The sequence below is a fragment of the Electrophorus electricus genome, chromosome 20 (assembly GCF_013358815.1).
Source record: "Electrophorus electricus isolate fEleEle1 chromosome 20, fEleEle1.pri, whole genome shotgun sequence".
NCBI classification, from domain to species: domain Eukaryota; kingdom Metazoa; phylum Chordata; class Actinopteri; order Gymnotiformes; family Gymnotidae; genus Electrophorus; species Electrophorus electricus.
This window is the reverse complement of record NC_049554.1, coordinates 15,335,120-15,355,178: the sequence shown is the minus strand read 5'-3', so window position 1 is coordinate 15,355,178 and position 20,059 is coordinate 15,335,120. Positions and strand designations below refer to the sequence as shown.

At 42.8% G+C, this 20,059-nt stretch overlaps 3 protein-coding genes across 7 annotated transcripts in view; all 3 read left to right on the top strand.

Moving 5' to 3' along the window:
- Window positions 1–328: 328 nt before the first annotated feature.
- Window positions 329–6,668, top strand: si:dkeyp-61b2.1 (tumor necrosis factor receptor superfamily member 1B). Its single transcript, XM_035520617.1, has 9 exons — window positions 329–402; window positions 1,546–1,591; window positions 2,452–2,556; window positions 2,678–2,855; window positions 3,549–3,826; window positions 4,160–4,312; window positions 4,856–4,875; window positions 5,002–5,170; window positions 6,051–6,668. The coding sequence occupies exons 1-9, from the start codon at window positions 355–357 to the stop codon at window positions 6,263–6,265; spliced, it is 1,212 nt and encodes a 403-aa protein (XP_035376510.1). The 5' UTR covers window positions 329–354; the 3' UTR covers window positions 6,266–6,668.
- Window positions 6,669–7,108: 440 nt separating this feature from the next.
- tnfrsf1b (tumor necrosis factor receptor superfamily, member 1B) lies at window positions 7,109–14,335 on the top strand. 3 transcript variants are annotated; one of them, XM_027017545.2, is made up of 9 exons: window positions 7,109–7,886; window positions 9,295–9,388; window positions 10,416–10,523; window positions 10,629–10,781; window positions 10,935–11,022; window positions 12,348–12,598; window positions 12,881–12,955; window positions 13,178–13,212; window positions 13,390–14,335. In XM_027017545.2, the coding sequence occupies exons 1-9, from the start codon at window positions 7,827–7,829 to the stop codon at window positions 13,756–13,758; spliced, it is 1,233 nt and encodes a 410-aa protein (XP_026873346.2). In that variant the 5' UTR covers window positions 7,109–7,826; the 3' UTR covers window positions 13,759–14,335. The 3 variants fall into 3 exon arrangements, with proteins under 3 accessions (XP_026873346.2, XP_026873345.2, XP_026873344.2); XM_027017544.2 differs by having other exon boundaries at window positions 7,125–7,886; window positions 10,416–10,541; window positions 12,884–12,955; XM_027017543.2 differs by having other exon boundaries at window positions 7,126–7,886; window positions 10,416–10,541.
- A 2,904-nt stretch (window positions 14,336–17,239) lies between these two features.
- Window positions 17,240–20,059, top strand: part of LOC113582001 (E3 ubiquitin-protein ligase TRIM62-like) — a 40,735-nt gene continuing 37,915 nt past the window's right edge. For 2 of the 3 annotated variants that reach the window (XM_035520479.1, XM_035520477.1), the window contains exons 1-2: window positions 17,240–17,458; window positions 18,207–18,810. In XM_035520479.1, the coding sequence (XP_035376372.1) occupies window positions 18,397–18,810 (414 nt within the window). In that variant the 5' untranslated portion in view covers window positions 17,240–17,458; window positions 18,207–18,396. The remainder of the gene's footprint in view (window positions 17,459–18,206; window positions 18,811–20,059) is intronic. The other variant, XM_035520478.1, reaches the window with a different exon arrangement.

Genomic DNA, 20,059 nt, shown 5'->3' with positions numbered 1-20,059 from the left:
ATAGCGCGACATTTTTATTATTGCCAAGTTGGACGTTTGTACTGTAGATTTGCGGAGATGAAAGTAACTAAACTACAGGTGCAGGCGTCGTGCGATATGAAGGCGTCACAGCTGGAACACGGTACAGCGTCTCTCCACACCGCGCTGCTTTCACATTAAAACAACGCAGCTGTCATCGCTGTCATATGCTGAAGCTCTCAGCGAGTGTTGCGTTGGACAAAACGGTAGTATACGTGTAGCGGAAAGGTTGGGAGCACGTGACCTCGTAGGAAACTTTATAGGCGGCAACTTCGAACGGAGCGGCACATTCGAAACGGAACGGCTCGCGCTTACCGGCGCCTGCAGACCTGCATCATGACAGACACTCCGCCGCGCCTCACGCTCCTGCTCCTGCTCTGCCTGGTGAGTCCGCGGTGCCGCCGCATCTCTGCTGACGCTCATGTTCTGCTGCACCAGTTGCAGTGAGAACACGTTGCTTTTCCATCTGTGCTTCCCGGCGATACTGTTGCTGGAAGCAGCTGCACGGGCGGATATGTGGTGTTCACCCGCGCGGGCAGCGCGTCTCTTGGGATGCCCTTCCCGCATGACGCGCGCCTGTCTGATATCAACGAGCGCACGACTGAGAAGGACCCCATAAACCCGCTGTTCTTTAACCTCACCCGCTCCTAATCACAAGGACAGTTCATGTTTTAGAGTTAATATTTTTAATAATAATGTTTTAGGATACTAAGGATTGCTTGGGACTGGAATGTCCGCCTGTTCCAGGATTCACACACACTTCAGCCAGCTGAAGTAAAATCAGCAGTTTTTTTTTTTTTTTTTGCTGTAGTGCCATAAATAAGGTGATCGGTACGCTAATCCTCCACGGTGAGGCACCTGAGAACAGCCTCTCTGAAGGTGTCCGGTGTCCGCAAATAATTAGTATGTTCCTTTTAGAACTGGTTATTGATTGATTTCGTATGTTCCACGTTATTTCGTGCTCTCACCCACGTGTGTTGGCGTCCTTGTACTCGGGTTATCTCATGTTTTTCAAATATGTAAACAAATGTGCAATTCGGTGGATTTCTCATCACTGGACACTGACACTGGGCAAGATATTTAAACAATGACACAGCGGGGAAAACGCGCGATAAACAAAGTACAGTTCCCAACAGGTCATGGGTGGACAGTAGCGCGGTAACAGTCATTTGTGAGCTGCTGCTGCTTTATATGACCAAGGGGCTGTGACCATTGCCAGTAACATGGGTGTATTTGTAACTGTCAGTGTTTATAACTGGGTGGGAGTGTGATTGTAACTTACAGATTGTTAAACAGATAGCTGTTTACAGCATGACCCAAAGCTAGTCTCAGAATACTTCATGTAGATTCCCAGAATACACTTTAAAAGACTTGGTGGGTGTTTTCTTTTTGCTGTACTAACCGCAAACACTCTTAGCAAGTTGGTCATAACAGCCAAACAGTCATTCAGTTACAGCAAATATTGAGTAAATGTATATGGTTATTTAGAAATGACCTAACTGATTCTGGTGTTGTGTGCTATTCTAGCAGTTTCCAGGTAACCCTTATGCGTGCTCAATACAGTGCTCAGAAGGTAAGTGTGCTCCTCGTCTTCCTTGACAGTTTATCTGCAGAGTTCTAGGCAACACTGCTGTATTCAGTGGATGAACTAAATATTATACATTATATGGTGGCATTGATGGATTTCCCCATTTTTTTCAAGAATGACACAAGTTGACACACATCATGTCATTAGAGAGATTAAGTTGAAGTGGCTCAAACAGGTGTGCTACTGTATTGTTTTGCATTGCCCTTCAGTGTGGAGGAGGCTCTTGTGATTTCCTATCTTTTGGCCATATTCATGCAGCCAGTCTTTTTCACTCATCATGGTTAACATTGGGCCTGTAACAATGTCTCAGTGAGCATTAGTGAAGTGCTTTGTATGCGTTGCTTTAAGAGGAAGGACAGGACACGTTGAGGAAAATACCAAAGCTACTCTCCCTTTTCCTACTCTTCCTTTTCCCATCACACAATACCAAATTAAAGTCGTTCTGTCTGACTGACCAAGGGGAATAATACAATACCACTTTCTGAATCAGGAGGTTTTTAATTAATTGCCCTAACCTGCTATCTGTTGGCATGTGGACTCACTGCCCACTTGTTTGTCCGTGTCTTTCTGTGTTGTGTTTCATTGTACCGTCAGCTTTCAAACTTTGTCTGCTTCTGAGCTGGCCGTTGTCAAGCTGTTTAAAAAAGAAAGTGTGGCTAGCCATTTCTAGACTGGCTGATGGGTGTACAGTCATTGTATGTTGACGGTGGTTGGCTCAAGGCTAGTTATGTTATGATAAATGGTTCAAGAAACATTGCGTAGCCATGAAAATAACCGAAACTCCGGGGACGATTCTAACGGCAGTTGCAACGCTTCTGGCTGTGACACTTTATCCCTCCATGCAGGCATGGTGGAGGGTTCCTGTAGGTGCCAGCCATGCCGTGCTGAGCAATACGCTTACATGAGGGGAGACGAGCACAGATGTGAGGACTGCACTGGCAGCTGCTCTGGTATGATGGTAAAAGTGCAGTGCATGTAACACAAAGTCATATCTGTTTCAGAATGCTGTATATGACTGTGCAGTTTAAAATCACACTTAAATCTACCGGTTTCTTTGTATGTGTGGTACAGATGAAAAGGTGGAGGTGGCTCATTGTACAAACACTACTAACCGGGTATGTCACTGCAAGCCAGGCTTCTATTGTCCAAGCCCAACAAAAGTAGACTGTAGGAGAGAGTGCTTGGCATGCAGAGGTGGCTCCTTCTCCAACACAACCTCCCTCGCCACAAGCTGCCAGAGTTACACAGAGTGAGTATCACTCAGATAAGAAAGTTCCTAGTGGCAAAAATGACACAAAGCTACTTAAGTCGGCTGACTGGAGGCCTAATGCTTCAAAAGTAATTTGCATCTGGATTCTTCAAGGATTACTGTCCTCTATGGACAGGTTAGGAATACTGTATCATCTACTCTTATTGTTTGTTGAGGAATGGCAGCATTACTTTGGAATGCATGAGGTTAATATTTTTGACAAAATCCATGATTAAATCCATTATTAAATTATCTACGACATTTTATGAATGTGGGAATCACTTATTGGGAATTACTCATAAACTGGCATCTTACTTCATTTAATGGTTAGTTTAGGCTGCCGTAATGGACACTGAATCCAAGTTTGAATTGCTGCAGATAGAACTGCATACAGCTCAGACAGATGGGTGTATATAACCCTACCCACGTGATCTATACAGATAGAACCCTTTGAGTCTCACCAGAGCATGCGTAGGCTTGAGCTGGGCTAAGTGTTCACTTCCAGGTAAAGTACACAGCATCCAGATGTGCAAAAAACCAAAAAAAAACAAAACCCAGCAAGGTTTCAACTCCCTACTAAGTCAAACAAAAGAAGCTAAACAACCTCATACAAAGTTCAGTTTGACCGCATGACTCGTTTTATGGTGTGCTGGGAACAAATTTCCTCAAACTTTGTTTTTCTGCTCTCTTCAGTTGCGCCAGGCAGGGCATGGTGGTGATTGCAGAAGGAACATCTACTCGCGACCGGGTGTGCGGATGGTCGATGGCGACCTCTGACCCCATCCATGCACCCGCGGTGCCTGACACGCCAGCCCTGATGACCTTTTTAGCTCCGAATAGCATCCCCAGTACCATCAGCACCACCCTGGAGCCCTTAGAAACTTCTAAGGCTATTGAGAGCAAATCTCAGCAACAAACTACAAGTCAGTCTCTCTGGAGTTCCCTCAATATTGGTCCAGCTTCGAGCACAAGTATGTTAAAAGTATGAACTGTGGCAACAGCTAGAGAATTGGTGCCCAGGTCTGGTCCTGGAGATCTACTCCCCTCCAGAGTTTAGGTCCAGCCCTGTTTTAGCACTAATCTAGCACCCCTGGCTCTGGAATTAAGATGCTACTGTAGGACTAGATTAACTGGATCAGGTGTGTTAAACAGAGGGGGGTATTCATGTATCCTATTTCTATTACTTGAAACATTCTAACTATTCTCTGCAGTTCTTGAATGTACTGCTATTCTGCCATACCAGCTGTTAACATTCCTTTTGCAGAGTAACATATGGCGTTGCTTTTCCTCTGTCTTCCCATTAGAGGGCAGTATTGTTCTGCAGCCCAACACTCAGAGCTCAGGGCAATCCACCTGGGTCGTGCTGCTTCTGCTTGTGATGCTCTTTTCACTGGTTCTGATGTGTCTCCCAGTATGGTGCAAACGCAAAGCCCTGAAAGACAAACTGGACTGGCCGAGTATGTACCAAATCCTGAAATGTGCAGAATTAGATCACCACTGTAGTTTATGTATGGTTTGTGTATGGTTTTGAATTCTGATTTCATGAACTGTACCATGCAAAAGCAGTAGTCATTATTTCGAGCTTTGATTTTGGGCCCATTGAGAAGAGGATGCCAAGTCCACATTTATTATGCACAGAAGAGTGTAAAACTGGCTGCTTAATTCAACAAAGCAAGACCCCATCTGGTGCTTATACAGGAATCTACCTTAGTGTGTTAATTAACTGCAAACCACACTGTGTGTGAACTCACGTGCTTTCAGTCCCCTAACGCTGCACTGAAAGCAGATTAATTGCACAGTTTCAGAATTGAGATGTAAAGTCTGTCTCAGAGAGAACCTGAGAAACCACAGCAATGCTCCAAATTGTGTATTTAACACTGAGATGTTTGCATTACGATGGACTAGAACTTTATGACAATGCAATGTTTAAATCAGTCATCAGCATTTATGAGAAGAGGATATGATAGGAAACCTCACTTCATTCTCCTGTCTTTCTGCAGGTCTCGCGTTCTGGAAATGCGTAAGTACTGGATGTTGTGTCAAATGGAAAAGCTGATTTAGCTCAGGTGACATCATACCAGGACCATTCCAGTATCTACTTTAAAAAAATGTGTTTTGTTGCTGTCGTTTTTGTTTTTTGTTATAGTACTTGGCGTCAGCCAGTGCTCACCATAAGGTGGAAACTTCAGTACCTCTGTGTGACAAGCTGGACAGCGAAGGAGGTCAGGACATGGGGTCAGGGTCATGCCCCCACAGTCATCAGCAGGTCACCATGGAACACGGCGGGAAAGGAGAAAGAATCCACAATGCAGTGGGTGAGGGAAGGTTATCTGTAGTGCATTATTGGTAATTATTCAGCATTAGTCAACATCACCATTTTTAACACCTGTGTTATGTACAAGAATGCCTGAGTTGGATGCTGAATGAGAAGGAGGCGTTGGCCCCGCCCGTACACTTTAGTCTTCTAAGACTGAACTCCTACACTCGTACTGCCCCGCCCGTACACTTCAGTCTTCTGAGGCTGAACTCCTACACTCGTACTGCCCCGCCCGTACACTTTAGTCTTCTGAGGCTGAACTCCTACACTCGTACTGCCCCGCCCGTACACTTCAGTCTTCTGAGGCTGAACTCCTACACTCGTACTGCCCCGCCCGTACACTTCAGTCTTCTGAGGCTGAACTCCTACACTCGTACTGCCCCGCCCGTACACTTCAGTCTTCTGAGGCTGAACTCCTACACTCGTACTGCCCCGCCCGTACACTTTAGTCTTCTGAGGCTGAACTCCTACACTCGTACTGCTCCGCCCGTACACTTCAGTCTTCTGATGTAGGTCTCCTCTCCACCCCAGGTTCAGGTTGGTCTCTGTATGAGGCAGATCTTTTATCTTTTAGTGTCAAGGATTAGTCTGACCAAAAAAGGTTTTTTGTGGTGGTGTCAAAATATCCAAGTTTAACAAGTTTAGATAAATAAGTAGAGACCTGTAGCTCCATAAGAATGTGATTCATTATGCATTATATAAGAGTCCCCACAACATATGACTGCACCAGCCCGCATTTAGACTTTTCTACTGAAATGACTCCATACTCATGAGTCATTCTTAAATCCAACCTCTGCCTGATCTTCTCTTCATGCATGCTGATTGACTGACGTGTCACATGCGTTGAACCACTAACTGCTCTTCGTGCACCTTCACAGGATCCATTGTCATCTACTCCCCGGGCATGGTGATCCTGGGCTCCAACTCCAGCGAGAGGAAGGAGGATGCTAGGGAAGGGGGTGATGAACACCTTCTGGTGACGGCGCCGCAAAAAGAATCCAGCTGCGTTCCTCAGGAGGACTCCCTGGGACTGGCCATGCAGGAGGAGCTTGGGAAGGAGCTCAGCTTCCCTGTCCCAGCCACCGGCAAGTGAGCTCACCTGGGCAGGACGCTGATGATGGCTGGATGGGCCCCAAGCTGCTCATCTTTACCACAGAGCACCTGGCGGATAACACTGGGAGCTTTGGTCTGTTAGAGTAAAGACTCTTCAGGACTGTTGGAGAGGGATGAACATGGGCACTGTTCATCTGTTATGAATAGTGACGTGTTGACACTTTTATCCCAAGTGACTTATAATTCTGACTGAACACAGCTCATGCAATTGAGGGTTAAGGGTTTGGCTCAGGGGCCCAAACAATGACAAGTTGGCAGTGGTGGAGCTTGAACTGGCAACCTTCTGAATACTAGTCACATCATTTCAGCACTGAGCTACCTCTGCCCATAATAGTGTATGTGACTGTATCTTTGCGTGTTTAGTAGGTAGGCTTTGACTTTTATTGGAGTTTGTTTTTTTTTGGGGGGGGGGGGTTCTTTATGTGGGAGGGTGTGAAACAGTGAAGGTGAGAAAACAGTCCCTAGTCGCGAAAGAGTGAAAATTCTACATTCTATAATTGTACCTCTCAATGTATTTAAAGAAACGGATCAGCTCTCTACAATTCTGCGCGTGAGGTGGGCAAATGAAAAAGGTTTTAGCGAAGTGTAGGCGTGCAAGCAAACTCAAAATACACACGCGTAGGAAAAAAAAGACCGCAGATTTACATGAAGGGGCAACTATTGCAGTGGCCTTAATCAGGCATGTCCCGAAATCGCTTCACAAATACTAACTGTGTATTATTGGTACAGAGTTTTCAGCTCCGAAAAACCGACTTCTGAGCCTCGCAGCGCGGTCACTCCCGTGTAAAGGCTTTGGCAGAGTCGTGCGCGTGTCTCACAAGGACGGGGGTTGGATTTCATGCTGCTTGTATCTCGTTTCACTTATTTCACTATTAGAATTGGTCGGATTTGTGCCAGTGTATGTTCTTTTGAAAGGAATATTTTTTTTCTCCTTACCGCAATTGTAGTCAAGTCAAGACGTGTTTTGATATCCAAATGTTGAAGTTTGCATTGCAGATCTGAGATTATAATAAAGGTGCTCTCGTGCGGCTCGCTGTAGCACATCACAACCACCATCTGATGTTCTCGGTTAAAACCTGAGGAGTGCGAGACAGATCGAGAAAGAGATGATTTCGGATAAAACTGGATTACCAAAGATGCTTGATCGGATAGTTGACATCTGCGGGAAAGATCGCCTTTAAACTAGATGGCACCTTGGCCAAGGCTTTATACTTTTAAGGGTTATGACGTACCACGAAGTCCATTCACGTTCAGTGACGTTTATAATAAACGCTAAAGATGTGGTGTAGTAGGCTGTAGGTGTACTAACGTATAAGAATATATTGCCTAACGCTAGTTGTGCAAGTCAGCCTAATAGGCGTACGAGTCTGCGCGAAGCGTCAACAGTCAATCCAATAGGAAGTCGCGAGTGCTCCACGTTGGAGGAGCACAAGCGTGTCTGCATCACCCTCAGCCGCGCGCCTCCGCCCCGAGCGCGTTCACTGCAGCCCAGCGATGGTCGGCGCTACTTCTCTCATGTCGGGGCGCTGAAAGATTGAACGATGATTTTGGGGCTTCAGTGCGTAGTTCTTGGTGTTGTTGTGCATCTTACGAGAGGAAAGGTAGGGAACAATTTATCTACTCTGCTAATTTAGCTGACTAATGTTTCTCGGTAATGATTCATTGCCACAGTCATCTCATTTTTCACAGTCGCTCCTCGTTACTGAGGATTCAATATCCTGTATTCTGTCTAGATATAAATAATAAAAGATGATCCTTGTTTACATTTTGTTGATTTAAAGTGATTCTTGCGCTTATATTAGCCAGCGGTGGAGACCTGTAACTTTCTGACACGTTTGGTTTCTTTATACCGGACGCAGACATCTAGAAGCTCTTAGACCTACAAACATGAACATACAGCTCAGGTCTGCCTAGTTCAACACAATTAGGCTATTCTGATTAAAACGATTTGTGCCAACGTCAGAAATGCTTGTACATTTAGTTAAGTGTTAAAATGTGACCTGGGGGATTAAGATGAGGTTTAACGCGCTCAGGCAGACGATCATGTCCAGCTAACATTCCTCAGAGTGGCTGCAGACATGTAGACTTTAAACATACCTTCAGTCACTTTTATAAACCCAAACGAGTTATGCATAAAGATACATCAGGTGTGTGTGTGTGTGTGTGTGTGTGTGTAAAAGCTGATATCTGTCTGTAAAGCGTCCTTGAGTTCGAGAAAGGCGCTATATAAATGTGGCATAATTATAATACAGCATTTAACGCGGTATGATAAATAGGCCTCGTTGAAATGGTATATCAGCTTATCAATGATAAATCAATTGTCAGTAAAGTCGTGTCCGGGAGCTGTGTTCCGGAAAGGTAAGCTGCTCTGTGGCTTCATGCGGGTTCCCGTTACCCTGCGCGCCTCAGTACTTTCCCGCTTCGCTTCTCGTCTGTGTCTGGGGGGAAAAACGTGTCTGTGTTAAATGTACGGTTTTTTGTTTTTTTTTTCTGACTTATGGTTCAAAGATGAATGTAGTTTACTATATATGTATACTAATATATGTAGTTTACTAATATATATATATATATATATATATATATATATATATATATATATTATAAAAATTCTTGAAGCTCTTTAAGTTTAAAGACTTCTTTCTTCTTTTATCACCTGCCGATAAATAATTAGAAATCACGCATTTCTAATTCGATTGAATTGCATTATATCGATTAACTTGCATAATATTGATAACGCAAGACCAACTTTCTAAAACTTCCCTTTACTGAGTTCCTAAACAGACCCAGTCAACTGCTATACTGACAGTCACGTACAAGTCAAAGTTTCCTAATACTCATGTTGATGTTGTTGCCAAACTTGCTAAAATCATGTGATGCATCGATTTCTAACATTGTTTTGAAATGCAGTTTCTAGTGAGTTCGAGAGAACTGCCTTTTGGCGGGAGCGGCTCAGTGGTATCAGTTCCCAGTAATCTGTAGAGGTTGAAGTTGCCTCCCTGTGTTCTGCAGTTACACTCCCTCCCGTACGCATCCAGTGGGTCTTGCAGGAACACCACCACCGAATACGTTAAGGACAACCGCTGCTGCAACAGATGCCAGCCAGGTAGGAGCACCTCACCTTCTTAACCCTCTCGACCCTCCTGACCCTTGGCAGTGACCTGTCTTGCTCCATGTCCGGGGCTCCTCGAACATTCTGATGCTGAGCGGAACACAACACAAGGATTTTTATTTTATATGGTTATATCATTACAGGAACCAGAGCGACTGGTTTATTTATTTATTTTATATGATTATATCGTTACAGGAAACAGAGCGACAGGTTTATTTATTTATTTTTTATGATTATATCGTTACAGGAAACAGCGACAGGTTTATTTATTTATTTTTTATGATTATATCGTTACAGGAAACAGAGCGACAGGTTTATTTATTTATTTTTTATGATTATATCGTTACAGGAAACAGAGCGACAGGTTTATTTATTTATTTTTTATGATTATATCGTTACAGGAAACAGAGCGACAGGTTTATTTATTTATTTTTTATGATTATATCGTTACAGGAAACAGAGCGACAGGTTTATTTATTTATTTTTTATGATTATATCGTTACAGGAAACAGAGCGACAGGTTTATTTATTTTTTATGATTATATCGTTACAGGAAACAGAGCGACAGGTTTATTTATTTATTTTTTATGATTATATCGTTACAGGAAACAGAGCGACAGGTTTATTTATTTATTTTTTATGATTATATCGTTACAGGAAACAGCGCGACAGGTTTATTTATTTATTTTTTATGATTATATCGTTACAGGAAACAGCGCGACAGGTTTATTTATTTATTTTTTATGATTATATCGTTACAGGAAACAGCGCGACAGGTTTATTTATTTATTTTTTATGATTATATCGTTACAGGAAACAGCGCGACAGGTTTATTTATTTATTTTTTATGATTATATCGTTACAGGAAACAGCGCGACAGGTTTATTTATTTATTTTTTATGATTATATCGTTACAGGAAACAGCGCGACAGGTTTATTTATTTATTTTTTATGATTATATCGTTACAGGAAACAGCGCGACAGGTTTATTTATTTATTTTTTATGATTATATCGTTACAGGAAACAGAGTGACTACCATCTGCAGCAAAGATGTCAATACAGTCTGTGAGCCATGCCAGGATGGGACGTACTCTGACAATTTTAATTATCACCCCAACTGCTTCAGATGTAATAAGTGTTCACAAAGTAGGAGTCCAGTCTTTCTTGTCCATTGTATCTACCATGTACATTCAGATCCCTGAAAGCTGCATGACTGCTTGAATGTTTTGGCAGATAAAAACCTTGTTATTGCCAAGCAGTGCACCAAAGTCAGTGACACAGTGTGTGTCTGTAAGGCTGGGATGCAGTGCGTCCACTCATCACGCACGATGTCCTGTGATAAGTGTATAAAGGTTTGCCCCCCTGGCCAAGGAATCAGTCCATCAGGTTAATCTTTATTTCTTACTTCATTATTTCTTTCCTTTTTTTTATTTTTATTTTTTAGAAAAACTGAACAATTGCTTACTGTGAGACTTGGTTGTTGACTGTTATTTGTGCTCAACTGTGTGTGTGTGGTGTGTGTGCGCGCATGTCCTGCAGGAACAGCCAGAAGTAACAAGTGTGCCCCTTGTCCCGAGGGTACATTCTCTAAAGACAGCAGCTTCCGTCCATGCCAGCCTCATACACGGTAATTTATCTACTGCTGCTAAGTATGCGTGTGTCCCGTATGTCTAGCAGTGGTGACTCGGGTGAAAGTACCTGACTAGTAATCAGAAGGTTGCCAGTTCAAGTGCTGCCACTACTTTGGTGTAAATATGCTGTAAAGCATAGTTCATATACCAGCAATGAACTACTAACATAGTCCATATACCAGCGATGACTATGCAGATAGTGGTCTGGTGATATTCTGATTTCTTTACTGTAATGTTCTTAAACTATTCAGAAGCCTCTGCTGGGTAACCTTCATTCATAAATCAGTACATAATATGTCAAGTATCCAATAAAGAATCAGAGGAACCGCAACCTTGAACACTTCAACCAATCCAAGAATCTCAGCTCCACATACAGTAAAGAATGTGATGTTTTCTAAGCATAAACATCTTCCTGGTTCTTGTAAATGTCTGTTGCATTTTGCGTTCTGCAACACCTTTTTAAACAGCCCAGTAAAAGCTGTGTGACATCAATAAGAGAACAAAAAAAATGAAACCATTAAAATCAAAGCGCCCCCTTCAGAGTGTCTGGTTATATGAAGAACGTTTGTGATTTGTAGTTTAATTTTTCATTTCATTTGCCATACTGGTGAGCATCAGTTCTGCTGTCAGTGATCATTTGTGCTTGTTTGGGTTTTGCTTCAGAGAAACACACACACAACTCTAATAGACATGCAGACACACAATCATTCACACATACACAACTCTAATAGACATGCAGACACAATCATTCACACATACACAACTCTATTAGACATAGTCACACTCACACAACACTATTAGACATGCACACACAAATTCACACACACTATTAGACATGCACACACACAATCATTCACACACACAACTCTATTAAAGTTGTCTACCCACACTAGGGTGGCATATACCCACATCTAATAGACATGCAGACACACACAATCATTCAGACCAGGATAATTTATTAGGAATGTTGGAAGAAACTGGAGATCCTGGTGGAAATTGATACAGGGAGAACATGGAAACTCCACCCAGATAGGGACATGAACCAGAGACCTTAGTGCTGAGAGGCAAACGTGCTAACTAACCAGCCACCATGGTACCCAAGATAAGCGTGCAGCCTAAGCTCCACACTTATACATAGGAGAAACTGACTACATCATTTGCCTCTGTGAAATCCAGTGTTAAGTTTGGTTTTAATCCAGTTTTAAAGACTGTAATCCTGCTATATCAATTGTTTTGGAGTACTGCAGTCAGCAGTCGCTGTATTTTTAAATACACATATGAACTGAACCTTTGTACTTAAGCGGGGTCTTTCATTATTTAGGTGTGACTTGCAGGGCAGAAAAGTGTTACATCCTGGCACTTCAGAATACGACGCCATATGCGATAGGGCCAATACATCTGACCCTCGCCCTGTGACATTGACTGCAACACCTGGACCTTTGGTAGTGGACACTTCCATAACCTCCTTGCTCCTCATTCGCAACCCCAGAACACAGGCTTTACCAACCTCCTCCTTCATTGTCAAATTTCTACCTACTGATTTTCCGGACCAAACGGAATCTTACTGGATTGGTAAGAATGTACGCAGTTTTGTGGGAAGGAGGCTGATTACTGTAAACATCTTATCTGCTGTGAATGTTCTCAGTAATCAGTGTTTCCTGGCATTGTGTGAGACTAACGAGATAAGCAAGCTCCTGGCAGTTGTACAGAGGGGTCTGTTTTATGAGGGAGCTGATGGGTTTGAAGATTGATTGCTTTTCCTTCTTTGTACTGGATGTTCTTTCCTGTTGCTCTTGGCTCTGCACTTTCTCTTCCTCTTGCTCCCCCAAATCTTTTCTCTCTTTTGCTCGTCAGCAGGTCTGGGTGCCGTTGCTGCTGTTGCACTATTGGTTTTGCTGACAGTGACTTTCGTAATTCATCACAGGAAAGGTAATGTGTACAGGGTTGTCATCTCATCTAACAGACTTCTCACACCAGATGAGATGGATAAGAGATTGCTTTTAATAAGTTCTTTCAATTTCTTACTTTTTTTTTTTTTTTTTGGACTTCTTAGTTAATCATGTCTCCTTATGTGTTGTGTGTGTGATGATGAAAGAATAAATATGATCATGGCTTTTTTTAACCATTCTTTTTTTTTCTCCTTATCTGAAGATTTAATTAAACCTGCTGTCGAGGATGCAGTTCAGGTAAGTATATAAAGTGTAGAAATATGATGACCTGCAGTAATAGTAACATTTCACTTATACGTTTGTGTTCAGGATAACTAAGGGTTAGCGTGTCTAGCCCTTGCCTGGATTGTAAGGTTTGCTTCTTCCTCTGTATCTTCTCCCACCCTCCCTCGCTGTCCCTCTGGGGTGGGGCAGGTCTCGGACATCCACCACAGTCACACCGAGAGCCAGTGCCTGCTGGTGGACAGTAAGACCGAGCCGTCCACGTCATCGTCAGATAGCCACAGCCAGGCGGAGTTGAGCCGAGGGCAGAGCGTGGATAGTGGCTACCCTGAGCATGGCACGCTGCCCAGCCCGTGTGTCAACCTCAGCATCACGGCCACCTTCAACTGCCAGCTGAAAACTGGCGCTAACTCCTGCTCCATCCCCATTGACCAGCCAGCCCCGCCCCCAGCCTCTGAGCTTCCTCTTTCTCAGGAGGAGGAGTTATGTAGTTCCTGCCAATCAGAGGAAAGCAAAGACGCTGTGTGTTTGGCACAAGAGACCGGGAAAACCGTGGAATGAACATGAGAGGGAGGACCACCACCTCTTTTGTTTCATGGCAGCTGTGAATGCTTAATCCTGCCATGGGTGCGTGCGTCTGTCTGTGTGCGTGCGTCTGTGTGCGTGCGTGTTCACAGAAACACTCATGTTGCTGTCCTCGCAGCCTGATAGTGATCTCACACTTTCTGTGCTATAAACAGAAGGTTTTATGTTAAGCTGTCATGGTTTGACAGATGTGTGCGACCTGCTTCAGTGTTTTCACCTAGTGTTTGGTTTAAGACATTAGTACATTAGACCAGACATATGATGCAATGTTAAAATCAGACTTCAGGCATGAATACAGCCACCATCCATAAACAGTTCTGTATAGTTTTATCAGAAAACAGTTGGTGCTTGACATCAACAAAACTAAATCAAATAATTCATGAGCTTAATTAAAAAGAAGTAACCAAGGAAAGCTAGGTGTTAGATACACCTGCCTGTGGTCATTTCAGTGTAAAACAGTCACAGTCAAATGAGCTGAACCCATGACATACTTAGCACAACAGATTAGTGCAAGCAAGTCACTAGTAGGCTCGCTCTGGCTAGAGTCTGTGAAGGAGAGTCCCCAGTGCAATTTACACATACGTTTGATTTTGAAACACACCCATACATTTTTAGAAATAGTTTTGTTCTTTAAAAAATAGAAATCGGCGATGACGGACAACTGTGCCCCCCAGTGGTGGTTACGAATGCTGACCTATGTTTTTGAATGCAGAAATGTACTACCATCCCGAATCAGCGAAATTTCCAAACATAATGTTATATGTAATATATAATGTTTAAAATATTGCCAAAAATAATTTCTTAAGTGGTTTGTATAATGTTAAAAACTAAATGTGCAATGGGAGCGTACACATATAAAAATGTAAATGTATATATGTAAAAAAAAAAAAAAAAAAAATTTAAGAAACCATTTCTTTTTTAATACCATGCTCGTATTATGTACATCTTAAGTCTGAATATATGCACTGATTAAAATATATAATTTTAAAAAGAGTCGTCCTGTCTTTTTGAAGCAGCAGAGTAAGTTTTGGGCGCAACTGTCTTTTGCTCATTTGTGTCCTGTCTCCTACATGGTTTATAAAGGGTTAATGTTAAAAGGTTTCATCGGCATTGTTTCTAGATGTTAAAGAGATTCCCTTTAAGGGGTGCAGGTCTGTAGTTTAGGTGTTTATCACAGTATGTAGAGTAAGGGTCCCCTGCAGGATATGGCTTAGAGTGATCAGAAGGCCTGCAAAGTGACCACGTTTAGAGACACGTGGGTGTCTGTGCGTTAGTGAGTTACGGTTATAGTGATCAGAAGGCCTGCAAAGTGACCACGTTTAGAGACAGGTGGGTGTGCGTTAGTGAGTTACGGTTATAGTTATCAGAAGGCCTGCAAAGTGACCATGTTTAGAGACACATGGGTGACTGTGCGTTAGTGGGAAGTCGCTGACCCTTCCCTGAAGAGCTGCATGAGGACTTGGAAACGAAAGCGTATGAGTCAGAAAATGCAAAGCAGCGTTTGGTTTGTAGGAAATGGGTTTGCTTGCACTGGCAATCTGGCACCAAAAAAACAGGAAACAGTAACCGAGGTGAGTGAGCAGTTGAGTAAACAACTGAGGTGAAGACCACAACACTACCTGTAATTACCACTTTATTTCTAGTGAAAGTATCTACGTGTTCTGCTATATGATTATATTGCACATTAAATGATTTGACTGCGCTTGAAAGCACGTGCCCCAGATGCCGTGGTCTCGGGCTACAGAGACGGAACACCCTCTGGAGGAGATCAGCATTACTTATTACATTCACCACAGAGCTCTTACAACTGTGGTAGCAGTTGCTTCATGAATGATGCCAAAACCAGTGGCCTATGAACGCAAGTTTTATGAAGCAGAAATCATTTTGTTTTTGTACACTATGAGCATGGATACATAAGATGTTTGCTTCTGCCATCTGAATGTAATTATGAGAGGCAAAGGTCTCAATTCAATTAATAAGCAGTAGTGATAAAAAAAAAGTGTTTTTATAACTGCTGTGGAAATACTATTAAATAAGATGGAAGTTAATTTGGATAATTTGAATAAATTATGGATTATGGGTAACAGTGAACACAATAAGGATGATGGTTGAACAGATAAGTGACCTAATAGGAACGCTACCAATTGTATTCTACCTTCTACTTGGGTATAATAATTCATCAAACAATTTCTTTGGGATGGAAGGAAACCTAGAATTCATATGGATAAGCTTTGCCAACTACAGAGGGTAAGATGCTTATCATTATCAAATATAAAATATTACTGTGTTACTTCTGAAATGGCTAAGTGTCTCCTTGGTTACAAAACAGCAGTGCCATAATTGAATACATTCGCATTCAGAGTATTAACAGCTGGTCTAATAACCTGTGCTTGGCAGACTTGCAGATACTGGAAAGAGTCTCAAACTTCTATAGTGAACGTGTGAAGGGAACAAACAAAAGAAACACATCCTTGTGAAAGTGTGTTGGGTAGATCACACCAGGAACAAGCCGTAAAGAACAACGGCACACCCTTAGTGTGCGCATGTCAAACTTCCTTTTGGCAAGAATGTGATGTGTTTATTTATTTCAGTTTTTTTTTTCCTGGTTTGCATAATTTATACATGAAATTCAATAACAACTTTGTTATATTAAAAAAGAAAGAAAGAAAACAAACACAAAAAATAAAAGGACCTACCCAACATAAGCAATATTTTCAAGGATAGTCAAAATAAAATAAAAGTCAGAAGCTCTGGTGTAAAACAGGACAAGGCATAGGTCTCACACACACACACACACACACACACACACACACACACACACACACACACACACACACACACATATATATATATGTGTGTGTGTGTGTGTATATGTGTGTGTGTGTATATCTATCTATCTATCTATCTATCTATCTATCTATCTATCTATCTATCTATCTATCTGTATATATATATATATGTGTGTGTGTATATCTATCTATCTATCTATCTATCTATCTATCTATCTATCTATCTATATATATATATATATATATATATATATATATATAGAGAGAGAGAGAGAGAGAGAGAGAGAGAGAGAGAGAGAGAGAGAGAGAGAGAGAGAGAGAGAGAGAGAGAGAGAGAGAGAGAGAGAGAGATACACACACATGCACCGTAGGAGTGTAGCTGCATAATTTACGCCAAAAACGAGGAAGCATGAGCTATACCATTAATGCGCCAGAGGGGATTTGTTTCGCTGCGATAAACTCGTTATTGTTAAATCTAATGCATAAACCAATGAATAAAAGATTAATTGTTAACTAGTTTTATACATCGCCGTGTCATTTTATGTTCGCTGGATGCAGTGTTAACAGAAACGCCGTTGCCTGTTTCACTCCCGTGGCCTCGCCCTTGGTGAGTTGGTTTGCTCCGTTGCTGTGCGCTGCTTCTTCCTGGACAGTCGCGAGCGCTCGGAGCTTCTAGGAGGTGCGCGCGAGAGGACAGGCAGGCGTCCGTTAAACGTCGCGCGACTGAGGCGATGAGACACGAGCAAACCGGGGACGGATCGTCGGATATAAACACACGAACAAACCGGGGACGGAGCCTCAGATATAAACACACAGAGGAGCGCGTCTTTACCGCTCCAGGAGCCTCAGAGTAAGCGGTCATGTTGGGCATTTAGCCACCTAGCTTGGTAGGTTACTTCAGCGAGCTAACGGCTAACGGCAGTGCTATGATCTGTGTTTACACATTAGCAACTCCACTAGCTCATTAGTTAGCAAGCGGTTTATCATTAGGAAACCAAATGTGCAGAAAATGAAACTGGTGTTTAACACAGAGATATATGCTTGTGCCAACTTTTGCACAGTTAGCCATCAGTTGCGGACAGCCATTGTAATGTTGAAGACAGCTAAAGACGAGCTGGGGAGAGTCTGGATGGTCCTGTCGATTAGCTAGCGTTTGCTCTGTAGCCGTCTCAGTGATTACTGTGTACTTATAACATTTTTATTATTTTGCCGAGTGCCTTTCAGCGGCGGTTATTGCAAAGTTATCAGTCCGCTTTCAGCTGACCTAACATTAGGCGATTTCAGATTGTCGCTCAATTGTTCCTTAGCTTGCAGCAAAAACGAAAGCGATACAGTCGTGGAAAGATTTCGTCTATTGTACATGGATATCGTCTGATTCACTACCCTTGGCACTGTTTCCCCAGTTTGCCTTTGTCGTTTCTTACCACAGGGTTAAGTGCACTAAAGTCTATAGCCTTATATGTAGCTATGCTTTACAGTTAAAAAACATGAGAAGGAGCTGTAGCAGTATTAAACGTCCTGATCACTCATAAAATAATAGAGTTAAAACTCTTAATTTAGGATTAATTTACGTTCTAGTTTTGTCTGCCTGTTGTAAAAGTCAAAAACTTGTTTTGTTCTGCCCTTTTTTAACAGAACATCTGGAAGAACAGACGGAGGAGCCCTAAAGACGCTCAGTAACCAGATTGAAGAAGCACTTGTTGTTTTGTAGAGTCCATCAGTTTCTCTGTTAAGGCCATTTTAGCTGAACGTTGCCTCAGTCACGTAGGCAGACAGACTGTGTCTATCGTTCAACATTAAGGTCCAGCCCCCTTCCACTCGGTACATGCAGATGGCTTGTTGTCTGAAGGATGAGCTGTTATGTTCCATCTGCCTGAGCATCTACCAAGATCCGGTCAGTTTCGGCTGTGAGCACTACTTCTGTCGCAAGTGCATCACAGAGCACTGGAGCCGGCAGGAGCACCACGGGACGCGCGACTGTCCCGAGTGCAGGCGCACCTTCACAGACCCGCTCCTCTCACCCAGCCTCAAGCTCTCCAACATCGTGGAGCGATACTCTGCCTTCCCGCTTGATGCCATCCTTAATGCTCAGAGGAGCTCCTACCCCTGCAAAGACCACGAGAAGGTCAAGCTGTTTTGCCTCAGCGACAAGAGCCTGGTGTGCTTCTTCTGTGACGAGCCGGCTTTGCACGAGCAGCACCAGGTGACCACCATCGACGAGGCTTATGAGGAGATACAGGTCAGTTGGTCTCCCCACATGTGGGTATTACTGGAAGATCTCTGGGGGATGACTAGTTTAGTTATGCTGTTGAGCTGGCATGTTTAGCGATAAGAAGTGCTTGTGCAACAGTGGAGGTGTGAAATCTACACAGTAGAGTCACAGTCAAGTCACACAGTACAAGATTAAAATTTAAGATCCCTTAGTTTTTAATCTAAGCCTGTATAGAAACTGTGCAGCTAGATCAGTCTTGCTAGGTTAAATATGTCAGTTTGCAAAAGAACGTTTTCGGCAAACTGAATGGAAATGGAAAACTTAATAAGCTGTACTGACTTCAAGACTTTCATTTCTGTTGGTTCTGAACTTGTTACCTTTTTTCTTTAAATAAATATATTGTGGAGGCTTCTGTTTGTTGTTGCTGTGCAAGAGTAGTGAGTTCTCCACAGAACGGGTGTCTCCTGAACCCAAAGAACGGGGGTGTCTCCCGAACCCAAAGAACGGGGGTGTCTCCCGAACCCAAAGAACGGGGGTGTCTCCCGAACCCAAAGAACGGGGGTGTCTCCCGAACCCAAAGAACGGGGGTGTCTCCCGAACCCAAAGAACGGGGGTGTCTCCCGAACCCAAAGAACGGGTGTCTCTCCCGAACCCAAAGAACGGGTGTCTCTCCCGAACCACCAGTCTGGAAAGGCAAAGGCCACCTGGGCCGTTAGAAATGCTGGTCACACAGTGTTATTGAGCGTCCATACATTGAGCATAGGAGGATGCTCTAGCAACAGTATTGTCCTAATAAGGAAACTGTACTCATGAACCCCTGGTGACAAAGGGCACATGGTTTCAGCTTCAATTCAAACCCAAATGTGGTCCAAGGTAATAATCAGACAAAGAGGAGCAACATGATATAAAAGGAGTTTCACGCTTCTCTAATGTGGATGTAAATGACGTCACATATGTTCATCACAGCATGAACAGGCATTGCCCTACAAGGCTGACCAGGTTTGGCTGGTGTGTATCTTGTTGGTGGGATACAGATTAAGCACACTTACATTGTTTTTAAAAACACTGATGTTTTTGGGAGCCATTGTATTCATGTCCAAAGAGTTCTATGAAGTTTGTTTTTACTGTACATTATGTTGTATTTTTGTAAGGGAATTCTCTGGTGTTAAACCGTAAAAGCCCAAGATATTTTACTGAGCACTGAGTAATGGGTTTTAGGAAGTTTTTGTCAAATGCTTGGATCCAGAGTTACAGGTGGGGCTAAAACATTATCTCC